Source organism: Asterias amurensis, chromosome 8 (genome assembly GCF_032118995.1).
Source record: "Asterias amurensis chromosome 8, ASM3211899v1".
NCBI classification, from domain to species: Eukaryota; Metazoa; Echinodermata; class Asteroidea; order Forcipulatida; family Asteriidae; genus Asterias; species Asterias amurensis.
The window spans coordinates 21,827,242-21,843,967 of NC_092655.1; the positions used below are offsets into that span (position 1 = coordinate 21,827,242).

General features: G+C 39.9%; 1 protein-coding gene across 1 annotated transcript in view; it reads right to left on the reverse strand.

Moving 5' to 3' along the window:
* The window catches only part of LOC139940311 (probable E3 ubiquitin-protein ligase HECTD2), a 33,099-nt gene that overhangs the window by 4,441 nt on the left and 11,932 nt on the right, over nt 1-16,726 (reverse strand). Inside the window, exons 3-17 of the mRNA XM_071936509.1 lie at nt 15,810-15,912; nt 14,903-15,054; nt 14,606-14,651; nt 13,627-13,736; nt 12,225-12,373; nt 10,013-10,136; nt 8,382-8,478; nt 7,757-7,864; nt 6,834-6,966; nt 6,124-6,212; nt 4,175-4,336; nt 3,522-3,596; nt 2,277-2,364; nt 1,256-1,478; nt 79-222 (exon numbers count right to left, since the gene is read on the reverse strand). Coding sequence (XP_071792610.1) covers nt 79-222; nt 1,256-1,478; nt 2,277-2,364; nt 3,522-3,596; nt 4,175-4,336; nt 6,124-6,212; nt 6,834-6,966; nt 7,757-7,864; nt 8,382-8,478; nt 10,013-10,136; nt 12,225-12,373; nt 13,627-13,736; nt 14,606-14,651; nt 14,903-15,054; nt 15,810-15,912 — 1,803 coding nt within the window. The remainder of the gene's footprint in view (nt 1-78; nt 223-1,255; nt 1,479-2,276; nt 2,365-3,521; nt 3,597-4,174; nt 4,337-6,123; nt 6,213-6,833; nt 6,967-7,756; nt 7,865-8,381; nt 8,479-10,012; nt 10,137-12,224; nt 12,374-13,626; nt 13,737-14,605; nt 14,652-14,902; nt 15,055-15,809; nt 15,913-16,726) is intronic.

Consider the following 16,726-nt stretch of genomic DNA (forward strand, 5'->3'; position numbering starts at 1 on the left):
CAGTTCATTTGTTACGTCGTTAGAATAGCTAACAAACAAAAAAGGAATGAAAGATATTCTAGAGTGCATTTTACTTACATGCTAGTTGAGGCGTTGACTTTAACAATCTTGAATGTCATCTCTCCCATTCCTCCGATTGGGATGCGATCACTTCCTGTTGCAAATAGTAAGACCTTCTTCTGAAGAGGGATTGGGAATGCCTTCACAACCTCCCAAAAGTATCTAAAAATCACAGACAAAGAAAAAGCTAATTGTTATGATCTTGAATAACAGGTCAGAGACTTATATTTTAAATGCATAGACACCAAATAACATTAATAATAACTGCTTCCTATAGCACTTTACATTAGCGCCCTGGTCAAAGGGCCAATAACATTCCTTTAAAGCCATTGGACCCTTTCGGTAAACAGTATTTTCCAAGGGCCACACTTCGTGTATCACAACTTCTATATAAAATAACAAACCTGTGAACACTTAGGCTCAATTGGTCATCGGAGTCGGGAGAAAACAACTGGAAAACCCACCCTAATGTTTCCGCACGTTTCGCCGTGTCATGACATGTGTTTAAAATAAATCCGTAATTCTCGATATCGAGAATTGATATTGTTTTACTGTTTTCTCAAAATGTAAAGCATTTCATGGAATAATATTTCAAGAGACGTCTTTCACCATTACCTTCTGTAAACCCTTTAAGTTACTTGTAAATCTGTGAACTTTTTTTTTTTTTTTATAACCAAAAGGATGCAATGGCTTTAATCTTTCTCAGCTCCCTGAGGATTATAGAACCAAGGGCTGCCGTTGCACTCAAAAGGCTCGAGTCCAGTGCTCTTACCTGCTTGTCCACGACACTCCAGCATACTTATTTTTAAAATTCAATTCAATTAGGTTTATTATGAACATCTCAAAAATTTCACAACAGAAGTGAAAAACGACTTATAATGATGTGTTTACATTGTAAAAAAATTACAAAAATTAAAAATTAAAACAATTTAAACAGGAAACCTGAAAAGCGATATATATTTTTGGGGTTATATAACCAAAAAAATATGTTCCTATCATGAACAGTTTTAGTGCATTGATGATACCCAAACCTACATCCGTATAGACTGTAAAAGGGGTAACCCTGTTTCAGCCCTAGGAGAAGGTGGCAACGTCCTCTGGAATAAAATAATTGTAGCCCACACCTTGAAGTGGCCTTCAGGCCTTGTGTGTCTTGCGACTTGCATAAAAAAAACAAAAAAACTTGACAACTCACCTAATAGTCTGGTCATTTTTTGTGAATCCATCATACGTAGTCACTTTCTCCAGAGCATCAAGGTCTAGATTGGGACTCCCACACACCAGCATCTCAACCTCTTCAGGTCTGAGCATAATGAGAGCATTGGAGGCACAGACACTGTGGAAGCCGTGGTAGAATGCTGCAAACTGCTGGTAGATGGACTCATTCAGAAGGTAGTTCTTGTAAAGATCAACATACTCTGAAAATAACAAAACATGGAATGTTTAGTAAATACTCCGTCAAATCTAAATGTGACCCGCTCTGTGAAAATGAGTCAGATGTACATGTAGGCAATTTCAGGAATTGAGTTATATGCATGGCTGGAAAGAACACATCAGCAGCAGTAATTTGGTATGTGTCTAAGTTTTGGGGTGTATCACGTTGCTGAGTTACTCACGGACATTTAAAAAAGCCAGGGTGGTTGCCGTGTGATAAAGGCCCGAGCCGAAAGCGAGGGCCTTTATCACACGGCAACGACCCTGCAAGGTTTTAAACGGCCGTTAAAGAACGAGTCACTACTCTTTTATTCCCATTCATATATGCCTTTTTGGTTAAAAGGTGTAATAAAGTAAGAAACTCTGTCAAACTTATTCGTTTCCAACATGCTTGAGCTCTGTATGTACATGTACGACGTCTGTGTGTTGCATCGTAATGACTGAGACGCCTATATCCGACAGTTTCCGGTTCCGTTCGTGCGCGTATAGTCTTGGTGCAACACGTTCTAGTTTTCCTTTCACACACAGTGCGGCCAACTAACCAACAGCACCCGCATCGCCCGTAACAAGAAAAGTCTTGCACCAAGACTAGCGTGGAGTATCCGCTCACAACCGGTTATAAACACTGGTCATTATTAAAGGTTTAAACACCACCATGTGACGCGCTCTCCACCAATAGGAATAGGGAAACTGTCTGAGGTATTTATGAATTACCTTTTCTGTTGTCAACGCAAGTTTTAATTGAATTGAATTAGTGACTGGTATGGGGGGCATTAATTTACCTTGTCTGTTGTCATTAGTGACTGGTATATTGGCCCCATCAGCCTTCAAGTCAACTGTGTGAACCGTACCATACACCGGTAAGGACACCTAAATGTAAAAACAAAACAAAATACGTGAGAAATAAGTTCAAAGAAAGGGTTTGAAGATGATGTTTTTAAAAATATAAACGGTAAGGTTTTTAAAATAGCATTATCTGTAAGATCTCATTCAGGAAATTGAATGCCATTGTAGGCTTTAGGTAATGCAGGACCAAATAACAATTGCTTATTATTTGATAAGACACCAATCTTATAACAGTTCCAACATTTGAGTGTTAGAGTTACCCATAGCATAGAGTATTTCGTAGGATAAAGAAACCCTTTACAAAATACTCTGCTGCCGATTTCACGAAACGCTAGGATTAGTCCTAACTCGAGTTAGGACGAGTAACCCGTCCTAACGTAAGATGAGTTCAATACTTCCTACACATTTGGATACAGAACTGAACCCGTCCTATGTCCTAAGATTAATCCTAATTAGGAAGAGTTTGGTGAAATCGACGGCTGGCATTAGTGGGTTTCGGGTCTAAAACGTTTCACTTTGGGTATAATGTGACTTTAAAATAAAGCATATAAATGCGGGTTCACCCCAAACAAGACTTAAAGCCATTCTTGCTAAGGGCTACAAGACAAAAACATTTTAGATGAAAATAACTCTGGAGCTGAAGGTAGGAATTGATATTCCTTAACAGTATAGATCGTTTGATGGAGGGAAGTATGCACCGGGTAAGGAGTTCCAAAGAGATGAGGTATGTGGAAAAAAGCTGTTGGGATGGCTCAACAAAACAACAGTCTATTAGGGTAAGAAGAAGCGTAAAGGGTTTTTAAAAGCAGTGGACACTATTGGTAATTACTCAAAATATTTACTTGGTGACGAGTAATGGGGAGAGGTTGATAGTATAAAACATTGTGAGAAACGGCTCCCTCTGAAGTGACATAGTTTTTGAGAAAGAAGTAATTTTCCACGAATTTGATTTAGAGACCTCAGATTTAGAATTTGAGGTCTCGAAATCAACCATCTAAAAGCACACAACTTCGTGTGACAAGGGCGTTTTTTCTTTCATTATTATCTCGCAACTTTGACGACCAATTGAGCTCAAGTTTTCACAGGTTTGTTATTTTATGCATATGTTGAGATACACCAAGTGAGAAGACTGGTCTTTGACAATTACCAATAGTGTCCAGTGTCTTTAAAGATTTACTTACCTGGAAACTTGTACACAGATCGTCCTCTACATTGCCATCATAGGCAAGGAGTTCATCTAAGCCATGGGCTAACTCCTGTAAAGAATAACAACAGAAATATCACGATGGTCAGAAGCTAGAATATAAATCATTCATAACAGTTAAAGGGCTTGATACCTTTTGCAGATCAAGTTTTTGGCCATGACATAAATCCCTACCCACTGTGAATGAAGATGTTTGTAATATAATTTACCTGTAGAAGTGTGAGCTTCAAGAGTCGTCAAGTTTTTGAGAAGAAAAAAAAAGTGAAAATCACAGAGTGATGTTTTCAGAGAGGGCGTTAGCGCAGAAGGTGCTTGTGCAATGCATTGCAAACGTGAGCCCATCATGGCATCCCTAATGCAAATGCAGGGCAGCAATAAAAATAAATGTGTAAATAAATTAAATGAAAAATAATCTCCGAAGATGAACCCCCCTCGGAAATCACGGCACTCGCCTTATTGAGGCCCCAGTCCAGAACAAAGAATAAAATTCCTCATGTATTGTCAAAATAACCAATGATCAGGTATACATGTACATGATAAATCTATAATCAATTCCTATTAAAGTAATGTAACTTAACAACAATAAATATTATATCCAATTTGACGGACGGATCATTAAGAATGACTTACAGGGTTGACCTGGGCAAGATCATCATGCGAGACTGGGGCACGTCCAACCTCTGCTCCTGGGTTGTTATAAGGCACCACGGCTGGGCTAAGAAGCTTCTTGTATGTACTCGCTGGGAAATGAATATCTAAGATGATACTGTTGTAAACAGCTAGGCCCATAAGCTGAAGGTTCGATGCCAAGTCAAGGAGACTAAAAATATGAAATGCTGAAAACCTACTGAACAAATCCTCAACACGCCAACCCATTCCCACTAGCATTCCCCATCTACTACAATATTTCCTAAAAACACAATTATGTCAGGGCCCAATTTCATACAGCTGCTTAAGCAGAAAGTATTGCTCAACAATTTTCAGCTCAGCAGAAATGAGCATGATACAAGTCAAAAATTATACGAGTGACATGGTATTTTGGCTGGTAACCCTGTTCTGGTAAGCATAATTCTGTTGTGTTTAACTACTTTTTGTCTAACCTTTTAACAGTCAGTTTTTGAACTTCATGGACGGGTTCGAACTGGTTTGATCGGAAATGATGGTCTCTCAACGCCTCTCAACCTCCAGTTCAACCCTCTACACTCCATCACTTCCTACCTGGCCCACCTAACCCATCGCCTACGTAGTACACCCTACCCCAGCCGAACCCACTCTCTCCAAACCACTTCACCACGCTTGTCCAGCAGAAGTCCTCTAAGACTCTCACCCACCCCTCTCAACCCCCAGTTCAACCCTCTACACTCCATCACTTCCTACCTGGCTCACCTAACCCATCGCCTACGTAGTACACCCTACCCCAGCCGAACCCACTCTCTCCAAACCACTTCACCACCCTTGTCCAGCAGAAGTCCTCTAAGACTCTCACCCACCCCTCTCAACCTCCAGTTCAACCCTCTACACTCCATCACTTCCTACCTGGCCTATCTAACCAATCCCCTAGTACACCTAAACCCAACCGAACCCACTCTCTCCAAACCACTTCACCACGCTTGTCCAGCAGAGGTCCTCTTAGACTCTCACCCACCCCTCTCAACCCCCAGTTCAACCCTCTACACTCCATCACTTCCTACCTGGCTCACCTAACCCATCACCTACGTAGTACACCCTACCCCAGCCGAACCCACTCTCTCCAAACCACTTCACCACGCTTGTCCAGCAGAAGTCCTCTAAGACTCTCACCCACCCCTCTCAACCTCCAGTTCAACCCTCTACACTCCATCACTTCCTACCTGGCCCACCTAACCCATCGCCTACGTAGTACACCCTACCCCAGCCGAACCCACTCTCTCCAAACCACTTCACCACGCTTGTCCAGCAGAAGTCCTCTAAGACTCTCACCCACCCCTCTCAACACCCAGTTCAACCCTCTACACTCCATCACTTCCTACCTGGCCTATCTAACCAATCCCCTAGTACACCTAAACCCAACCGAACCCACTCTCTCCCAACCACTTCATCACGCTTGTCAGCAGAAGTCCTCTTAGACTCTAACCAACCCCTCTCAACCCCCAGTTCATCCCTCTACACTCCATCACTTCCTACCTGGCCCACCTTACCAATCCCCTAGTACACCTTAACCCAACCGAACCCACTCTCTCCCAACCACTTCATCACGCTTGTCCAGCTGAAAAACTCTTAGACTCTAACCAACCCCTCTCAACCCCCAGTTCAACCCTCTACACTCCGTCACTTCCTACCTGGCCCACCTTACCAATCCCCTAGTACACCTTAACCCAACCGAACCCACTCTCTCCCAACCACTTCACCACGCTTGTCCAGCTGAAAAGCTCTTAGACTCTAAACCAACCCCTCTCAACCCCCAGTTCAACCCTCTACACTCCATCACTTCCTACCTGGCCCACCTTACCAATCCCCTAGTACACCTTAACCCAACCCAACCCACTCTCTCCCAAACACTTCACCATGCTTGTCCAGCTAAAATAATTTATTAAGGATACAACTCCAACCAGGTTGAATTCTTGATTGCAGTCCACGCATGCAGGGTTAAACCAGAAGCACCTTGACTTTTCATTGTATGTGAACATACCTGTAGAAAAAAACACAGAGCACAAAATTCAACAACTTCAGTAAAGCCCCCATCACACCCAACTCGTTCTCACTATGGGCTTATACTGTGCGCAAACGGAGTGGGCGTAGTAGCGACTTTTTACGGTCTGTTTTTTTAACTTCATGGACGGGTTCGAACTAGTTTGATCAGAAATGATGGTCAAATACTTTGAGCCTGCTAAAACATTTTGGGTGACCATCCCGTCCTGCAATTAGACAGAGTTTCAACGTACTTAAAACGAGAAGGATGCAGTACGAACAGAATTGCCATACTTGGGACAGCCTTGGCGAGGTGTGGTCGGGCGTCATATTGAAGTCTGTGTGCACACAGACCGTGTCCGTTTGTAGCGTGTTCATCCCGTACACAGACAGACCCATACTATTACCATATTATTAATTTAACTGACTAAGGTCACATTTTCAGATACATTCTGTCCAGACCAAACTAGTTATACGATTTGTGAAAGACGAGTTCGGACATTTTGAGAACTAGTTTGGTGTGACCAAGCCTTTTTACCATTGCAGTTATGTCCTAAAATTTCACCCTTTTGCAAGATTAAATTGTTTTAAAACAAAAGTTACTATTTTAAAATAAACTGACCGTATTCTTCCTTGAATATTTTTCTGAGCAGCAGAAGAAACCATTCTTTGGTCAGGCCTCCCATATCTAAACCAGGCTCATTGTGAAACTGTACTCTCAACTTCTTCTTCAGATCAGCTTTCTTCCTTGCAACCTGAGAAGAAGAAAAACCAAAGTTGTAATGACTATGTACACAATGCCAGGCTCGAACATCGTGGCAGAATCCACAAGACTGAAGGGCTTTTTTAGCTCAAAGTTTTTACTGGACAAGAAAATATTTGTCAAGACCAGATCAAATTCAGAAACAAATCTATAATAGAAGTTAAGTTTGCTTCGGGGGTGAAGAATACTATTTTTAATTATTTTTTTTTATATACTTGAACACGGATGTGAGATAGTACTGCCTACAGAGCATTTTCAAGTTTAATCTATAAACAATGATTTAAATAAACACTAAGAGGGTTTGTCATTTTGTATTATTGATAAGAGTAATTATGTTTATCATTTGTTTCAATTAAGTATTATTGTTCAATTGAAAAAATACAAAACTGCTGGACTTGTCTGGATGTAAGTTTACTGGTCTGATGTTAAAATCACTGGTTTTGGCCTACGATCCAGTATAAATACAAGCCCAAATTCAGACACATTGTGTCCAAGTTTATCGCGCCTGGACCCCGGTGATGGGTGCCGGTGTCCAAGGGAAATCTGTCCACCAGAGATTCTGTGTACACGAAAAAGTTATCATAAGCTTTAATGAAGATGTTTCAAAAGAGGGCGCACTATTAGATTCTATGCAATGTTTTTTGACATCAATACTTTAGATTCTTCAAAAATACCTCAGTCCTTTTCAAAACAGTCTGACTCAGAAGTAACAGGCAGTTTAGAAATAAAAATAGTATTTTTTTCCTTTTGTCTGTTTTTAGTTTGCTTTTGCATTTACATACCTCATGTAACGAGTCCGAGACCAGATGAGATCGGCGTACTTTGAGGTTGAGGAATAACATATTCATGTTTGGCATCTGCCTCTGTTGAACCTTGGCTACCAGACTCCTCTATAAGAGAGAAATTATCATCAAGATTATAATTAATCAGTGGTTATTGACATTTTAATTTTGTAAATTACAGTTTTTCGAAGGCTCATTAAAGCGGATAACTGAGCAAGGTAATATTTATTAATATGTTTGATTGTATTTATGAATGTTTGATTGGTTATTGACCATTATTACTGTATGAGAGGCCATTATGAAGGCTGAGTTTCTCTTTGACATTTGAAACTCCTTATCTATCATTAGCTGAGTCTCAGATCAATGCATATTGGACATTCTTTAGAAATCTGTGCAGGGCGGCACATTCTATTTTGCTAAGAGTGCTGGGCAAAAGTTGTGAGTCCTGGGTTGGATTTCACAAACAGTTAACACTAGTCTTATCTCGAGTTAGGACGAGTTACTCGTCCTAACTACGGACTAGCCACACGTTTTGTATATCCCCTAGGCCCTGGGCAGGCCCGCCCAGCACCGTCCACCATGGCTTCAACACTGATGAGGTATTTTATCTATTTGTTTGACTTACCCTAGCGGTCATTATCATCTGCTGTTCAGAATCTTTCTGCATGATTGTACGTTTGGCTTGTAGACTGAGAATGAATGGGTACTGGCAGAATGTGAACCTAGAACACAAAATAAGGAATGACAGAAAATGATTGTACGCTTGGCTTGTAGACTGAGAATGAATGGATACTGGCAGAATGTGAACCTAGAACACAAAATAAGAAATGACAAGATAAGAGATGTAGACTTCTTGTGTTTGTAGGTTCTTGTTTTCATTGGGTTTGTTTTAAAATTTTGGGTTGAACAAAGAAAATTGATTGGGGCTGGATTTGAACCTGCTACCTCCGGATTAGCGTGCAGGCGATCTACAAACTGAGCTATCTAGCCCTGTGTTGCTATTTTGCTTTAAAAACATTGGTTAGTGCTGCCAGTCGGAAGCCATTCAACTTGTGATGGAGTTTACTAATGGAGTTTACTAATGTATGCACAACTTGTGGATATTGGAGAAAACATTTTCATTCGTTCATACATGTGTACCATAAATTTCAGAGTCCCACGTGTTGCGGCAGTAAAACATGGTAAAATTAAGTATGACGCGTGACCCATGTTTCACATTCAAATGACAAGGATCTATGTGTATAACCATAAACAAAAACCAAAATTAATATTCTTTATCCCCGATTCAAATTTCCATTTATAGACCTATTGCATATGACGTCACGCTCGCAAATCTTTGGACAATAGCTGTTCTCTGTGCGTAAAATGTGCTTGTGACCTCAGCGTACCTATAGCGTTTTGCGTTGTGCAAGGGGGAGCTATTGACTTCTTACACAAAACAGACACGCCTTTGAACAATGCGCATAATTTTGGGTAGCAACTCTCCTTTATGCATGTTTCTATACGATTTTTGACACCCAAAATGACACCCAGGAAATGCACATTTGAGTACGCTGTAGTGCTGGGCGAATAGTGAAATTTTGTTATTCGGATACCGCTGCCCAACTATCCGAAATTAACCGGATATTCGAATAGTTTTTAGTTTTTTCACCGCTAGAGGGCGCTATTTAAAAAAAAAAAAAAAATGATTTTTTTTTTTTTTTTTGCCGCTAGAGGGCGCTGTTCGTTTGTGAATGAGATCTTATTGGCGGATTGATATTAGTTTTAGACAGTGTCACTCGGTTCATTCATAAAAATGACTGGATCTAATTTAAAGATGGCGATTTGCTTTTTCTTTAGATCGTGATTGACTCTACGTGAAGGAAAACTTTTGTAATCTTTGAACAAATTACGTCAGAAATGTCATTGTTTTAACTCTTCACGGAGGTGAGCATAGTTTAATACTTAAATTATGCTGTTTTATGCTGTCTTAATAGAAGTTTCATAAGGATTCAGACAAATCATTCATATCAGTTGTCGCCCGACGTCCTTGGATATTCGGATATTAAAGAATATCCGGTTACTAGGTTGTAATTACAGAACTATCCGGTTTATAAATAGCTATTCGCGCCCTATGCGGATATCCGGTTAAGAAAAAAAAGGCATTCGCGGTTACGGATAGGAAAACCTATTCGCCATTAACCGGATATTTGAATAATTCGCCCAGGCCTAGTCACTGCGCGTATTGCAAGGGGTCTATAAATAATTTGATCTTACGTTTGATAGTTGTTCGGGTTCTGCCATGCATAATATTCCTTCATTAGATCCACATGATCCAAGGTGTTGTTATAGAAGCTTGTATATACAATCTTGTTTGGAGTGACCAATGAGTTAGCTGCATCTAAAACAGGAAGAAGAAAAAATCAATAAGAATTACATAACTTCCTTTAATAGTCGTTGGACAATTACCATGCTCGTTTTATTTTTCACAAAATCAATAAAAAAAAATTATATTACAGACATGATAAGTTGTCCTTGGAGTAAACTAGGAAAGCTTAATTGAGTACAATGGCTGACCTACATGAACACAATGGTGTAGGCTCTAATAGACTTTTAAGGCTGTTTTTTTTTTTTTTTAATTCTGATTTTCAAAGGGCAAACAAAATTGAGAATAAGACTAATGTGGACATGGTACACAGATAAGAGCAAAATAGATTGTGCACATGGTAGTACCTGCAAACCAAATAAACATTGATACCTCACCATAGAATAGAATAGAATAGAATAATGTGTTATTGTCACTTGTAAAAAACAAATGTTAGTACAGTGAAATTCGTTTTGGTTTTGCGTGTCTAAAAATATGTTATATAAAAATTACGCTAAAAATTTACCATTTAAACAAAAAAACATCGAATGCCATGCAATGCACACAGGCCCCGATAACAAGAATGAAAACGAGAGCGATAAAAATGCACATCCTCTATTGGTTGAATAAGCGTGGGCGTATTCTGCGTGGAGCAATTCAACCAATCGAGGGCGTGCATTTTCATCGTTCTCGTTTTCTTTCTTGTTATCGAGACCTGTGTGACCGGGCTTTAAAGCAGAAAGAATATCATGCCATATTGACAATAGCATGTATTTTGTATTTTGTTCTGAAACTTAGGAGGTGCTTAATTCCCAAATGTCTTCAAAGTATTTCCGAAGCTGTCTTTAGAAAGAACATTCAAAGGCACTGGACACATTTTGTAATTGTCAAAGACCAGTCTTCTCACTTGGTGTATCCTAACATATGCATAAAATAACAAACCTGTGTAAAAATTGGGCTCACTTGGTCATTGAAGTTGCAAGAAAATATTGAAAGAAAAAGGTTGCCTGAGAAAAGCTTCAGGCCTTAAAGCCATTATACACTTTCGGAACAGAAAAAAAAAAAAAAAGTTCACAGATTTACAAATAATTTACATGGTTTACAGAAGGTCATGGTGAAAGACTTCTCTTGAAATATTATTCAATGAAATGCTTTACTTTTTGAGAAAACATATAAACAATTATCAATTCTCGATATCGTGAATTACGGATTTATTTTAAACACATGTTATGACATGGCGAACGTGCCGAAACAAGGGTGGGTTTTCCCGTTATTTTCTCCCGACTCCGATGACCGACTGAGCCTAAATTTTCACAGGTTTATTTTTTTATATATAAGTTGTGATACATGGTCCTTTGGACAATACTGTTTACCGAAAGTGTCCAATGGCTTTAAGTCTTTCTCAGATTCAAATTTTTGAGTGAGAAATTACCTCTTTCTCAAAAACTATGCTACGAGTTGTTTCTGACAATAATTTATACCATCAACACTTCTCCGCTGCTTGTTACCAAGTACATGTAAGTTTGTATGCTAAAATACATTATGAGTAATTACCAAACGTGTCCAGGAGCAGGTTTCACAAAGAGTTAAGACTTGTCTTATCTCGAGTTACTAATCCTATTTTAGGATTAGCCTTAAAGGCTGTGGACACTATTGGTAATTACTCGAAATAATTATTAGCATAAAACCTTATTTGGTAACGAGTAATGGGGAGCGATTGATAGTATAAAACACTGTGAGAAACGGCTCCCTCTGAAGTGCCATAGTTTTCAAGAAAGAAGTAATTTTCCACGAATTTGATTTAGAGACCTCAGATTTAGAACTTGAGGTCTCGAAATCAACCATCTAAACGCACACAACTTCGTGTGACAAGAGTGTTTTTTTCTTTCATTATTATCTCGCAAGTTCGATGACCGATTGAGGTCAAATTTTCACAGGTTTGTTATTTTATGCATTTGTTGAGATACACTAACTGTGAAGGCTAGTCTTTGACAATTACCAATAGTGTCAAGTTTTTAATAGCTCCTAAAAAGGACTAGTCCTATGTTAGGACCCCAGAAGAAAGAGTATTTCTGAAACTGTCTTTGGAAGGAATGTTTCAGAGAGAGAGGAGGTAAATCTTACTTAGAAGAGCCAAGACTTTGGCTACAGATGGAATCCACCAGGAACATTTGCCGATGGGTGGGAGGTCAGCTGGCTCAGGTGGGAACAAACGGATGGATACAAACTGCAGAAGTCGATTTACAATGTCTTTGAAGGAATCCTTGGGAAGTCTGGAATAGAGAACAGATAATAAAAATAACAGTGGCTTCTTATATAGCCCTAATATCTCTCACTCAGTGACGCTCAAGGCGCTTTGACATTCAGTATTTTCCTGGAAGTTATGTGGAGCTGAGTATTGAAGTATGAAACCTATTCCTTTATAGCACCATGTAATGGTTTACAAGGTGCTGCAATATGCAGCCAATCAAACCAGGAATACTGGGCGAACCCCTGGACCCAATTTCATAGCGCTGCTTAACGGTAAGCAAATTTGCGTGCTTACTGTAGCAGAAAAATTTGCTTAAGCCTTAGCGTATTTCACAGGTTAGCAGAAAAATTGGGCGGCCATATTGCGTGTTTACTGTGGATTTGCATTGTGACGTCATTTATTTTCGTGCGGTAAGCACCGGAAGGTTCGCATGCATTTTCATTTGCTTACGGTTAGCAGCGCTATGAAATAGAAATTGCACAGTAAGCACAAAATCGGCCGCTAAGCAGCCCTATGAAATTGGGCCCAGCTCTTTACGATAAGATTAAATGTCATTGTTTTGATTTGTACATACATGTAATACTCTTTCATTGACCATACTTTGTACTTGAAGTATAAACAAATCCATTGGGGATGTACTTTCCCGCCATTACTGGTACGCAGATATGCACAGCATTAATTTGTATGACATACATTGTACCATGGGCATCTCTGATATATGAAGTTAACACAATTATAAATAATGACAGCGAAACAACAGTGTTGCTTAACCGAAGTGTTGAAGGCTTGGTCAATCTGCAAAAGAATCCCTTAATACGACCTGGGAAATGTGCAAGTTCAATTTGGCAAAGATGAACTGGATGGACAGGATACGGATAGCCCACTGTCATGGCTCAGTTAACCGTAAGCAAAGAATCAACGCTTACAAAAGCAGGGAACTCTGCGGTAACGTCAAGCGTATTTCACGTGTAAGCAGGGAATTTTTGCTCATGCGCAGGCTTACTCCAGGTTACTAGGTATGATACAGATACAAGGCTAGTGTAGAAATTCGGCAAGCAGAGAATAGTGATCGAAAGCACAGAATTCAGCGGTAAACAGAGCCATGAAGTTGGGCCAAGGATTGCACCACAACCAGGCTTTGAGTATCCATTGAATTATGTATTTAATCCGCACGTGACACCATGAATGAGTGCCTTGTGAAATAGAGTCCTGGCCCAAAACAGAGAAATACAACTTTGTCTTTATTGGATGGTAGAAGAAAAACTTGCCACTGACCTTTTAAACCAGTGGACAAGATAATGATGATCTTGATCACACAGTCCTGACATCTGACGTAGAAGATGAGCAAAGATGACGTAGGTGGAGGTCTGATTAAATTGGGGATTCTGGAGATCAAAACAAATACTCAAATAAACAGACAAGTAAAACTCAAATGTCAATTTCTAGAAGATTGAGAAAATATAATTAGTTGTTGCAAAAGATAGTTAATGGCCTGATGTTTTGATCGTAGCAGAGTCTTTCTTTAAAGACAGTGGACACTATTGGTAATTGTCAAAGACCAGTCTTCTCACTTGGTGTATCTCAACGTATGCATAAAATAACAAACCTGTGCAAATTTGAACTCAATCGGTCATCAAAGTTGCGAGATAATAATGAAAGAAAAAAACACACTTGTCACACAAAGTTGTGTGCTTTCAGATGCTTGATTTCGAGACCTCAAATTCTAAACTTGAGGTCTCGAAATCAAATTCGTGGAAAATCACTTCTTTCTCGAAAACTATGTCACTTCAGATGGAGCCGTTTCTCACAATGTTTTATACCATCAACCTCTCCCCATTACTCGTTACCAAGTGAGTTTTTATGCTGATAATTATTTTGAGTAATTACCAATAGTGTCCACTGCCTTTAAGCCTAAATGACAACACACACAAACAGACTCTGCTTGGGTCGAAATGTAGGCCACTAACTAACAATTTTTATTTTGGTGGTCCGGATTTAGAACGTGGTATAAATAAGTAATTGGTGTAATTTAAGGATAGTTTGTAGGAAGCTTGGTAACACTTTAAGGAGTTTTATTTTCTCTGAAACAGTTGTGGGTTAGAGACCATTCATTTCCGTATAATTATCACAAAACGCCCATTTATACACCCTGGGTGAAGAAAAGCAAGTAGGATAAAGTATATTGCTAAAGGACACAAGTGTCACGAACGGAACCCAAACCGAGATGACTAAATTATTTGTTGTTATAACTTACCTGTATCAATACCAAGTATGCCCTCAAATCATTCTTGTCTCTAGGTCTGCAATAAAAATAAAAAAAATGTATAAATGAAAATTTAGGGAAAAATTTAATTTCTTTAGTTGTTTTCCTCTTCACCAGACAGAGTAAACATGTTTATTTGAACAGAAGTTTACTTGCATCATTTGCACATAATTATGATGAATGGTACAAGCCTACATCATTATGGACTGTAAAAGGGGGTAACCCTGTTTCAGTTCCAGGTGTAGGTTTTTGTAAGAAAAACAAGATACTACAGCCTAAATTGACTACCTCTTCATGTCTTTGAGTAAGCTATTGATGATCGCTTTTAGTGTAGTCTTCTGAATATCTTCTGGTACTTCTAATAGAGAATTAAACGCTTCTAGGATGTATCCCTGAGCTAACCCCGATTCCTCAGTACTGCGTGGGTCTTTACCTGCCTCCTGTCAGTATAGAAATAAAAACCAAGATTAAAGTAGCATGTACAGTGTACAGGTACATGGTTTCAGGTACATGTAGTCTTGGTTCAAGAAGTTTTTGATGAGTTGGTAAAACCTCTATGGTAAAATCGTTGGCCCTTCGTAATGCAATGCACATACACTCAATGCTACACATGTCGTGACTATTCCACCGATAGAGAGCGTTTCTGTAAGCTGTGATCCCGCCAGCAAGAGTGTGGGGTGGTGGGATAATCTGGATATTTTCCAACAGTGCCCGCCATCGTTTGATAGTAAGGTGCATGGCGAGGAGAAGTGGAGAGGGGGATTGCGATAGTTGAGTGATAGTTAATACAACATTTTGCACCAATATTTGATTTCAGGCCTGGAATTAACCCACTTAACCCACAGCAATTGCCATGGTGCCCTGTGCTCTTGCTGTGGTGCCCTTTGAAAATGTCCAGTACAAATTAAATTTCCCTCTGAAAAGTGCCTCTTACCAGAGGCATATTACTTTGCCACTTCAAAAAAGGTTCCAGGTAATACCGAATACCGAGGTCATTTGGCGACAGTATATCGTGGCTGGGCAAGCCTCAACATGATTACGACCTCAGTTGACTACACATACACTGAAGGTTTGATGGGATTTTTAGTATTGTAGGCTTATGGCTAGAGAGAGAGAGAGAGAGAGATATCGTGGATCCAAAAGTCGAAAACCACCCCAAGCCTGTTATTGAGCTTAGGATCTCAGATTATCTTACCATGAACGTTGCATTGATGTGAGCGAAGGAACTGAAAACTATCTCGTAGAAACCTTGAACCTGTTTATAGTTCTCTGAAGCTTTGGCTTTACTCATGCACTCTCTGGAAATAATCAAAACATTTCAATGAAACTATCTTGCAGATAACCAAGGCCAACAACCATTACCCAAAGTTTCTTTAGCATCTTTCCTTTTTTTTGGCCTCCAATCTTGTATAAAACTTGTCTTTCCTGAGCAGCTTCCCTGGGTCGACCCCGCGGTGCTCACTCAGGTGAGCCCCTGACAAGAGCTAATCGAACGATCACACTCGCCCGCGCCCTCTCGTGGTGCGTCATGCACCTGGGGCCAGCCCCCAAGTGACCAGTTCCACAAGCAGGGCACTGGGCGCTGACCCGGACGAGCCCCTGGAACGACGTCAAAGCTATTCGAACTTACCAGGGTACACCGGGGGTCGACCCAGGGAAGCTAAACGAACGCACCTATATTCTGCCACACTAAATAAGATAAAGACCAGCGGTCCAGTATGAAGCTCAAACCCTGAAGAGTAAAATAATGCTAAATTTTCTCATGCAATTTCCCTTTAATTCACTTCAAGACTCTTGTTTGATTAAAAAGCAGCAACTCATCGAACCCATTAATTATTAACCGCTCCGCTGTTGCAGTTTGTGCAAGTCCCAACCATTGACCTGTGTACACCAAGATGTGGCTCCTCTGTTCAGCATGTCATTGTAGTTTATACACAGTGTAACAACACATTGTAAACATACAAATATTCTTTTTGGTTTTTACCCATACACCGATGTGTGTAACAGCACTGTACAGTCGGTACTTTCCCGAGCTCCGTTAAAAAAAATCACAGGCATATACTCAGGTACATGTAGGATTTGAACCCACGACCTTTGTAATTCTAGAGCAAT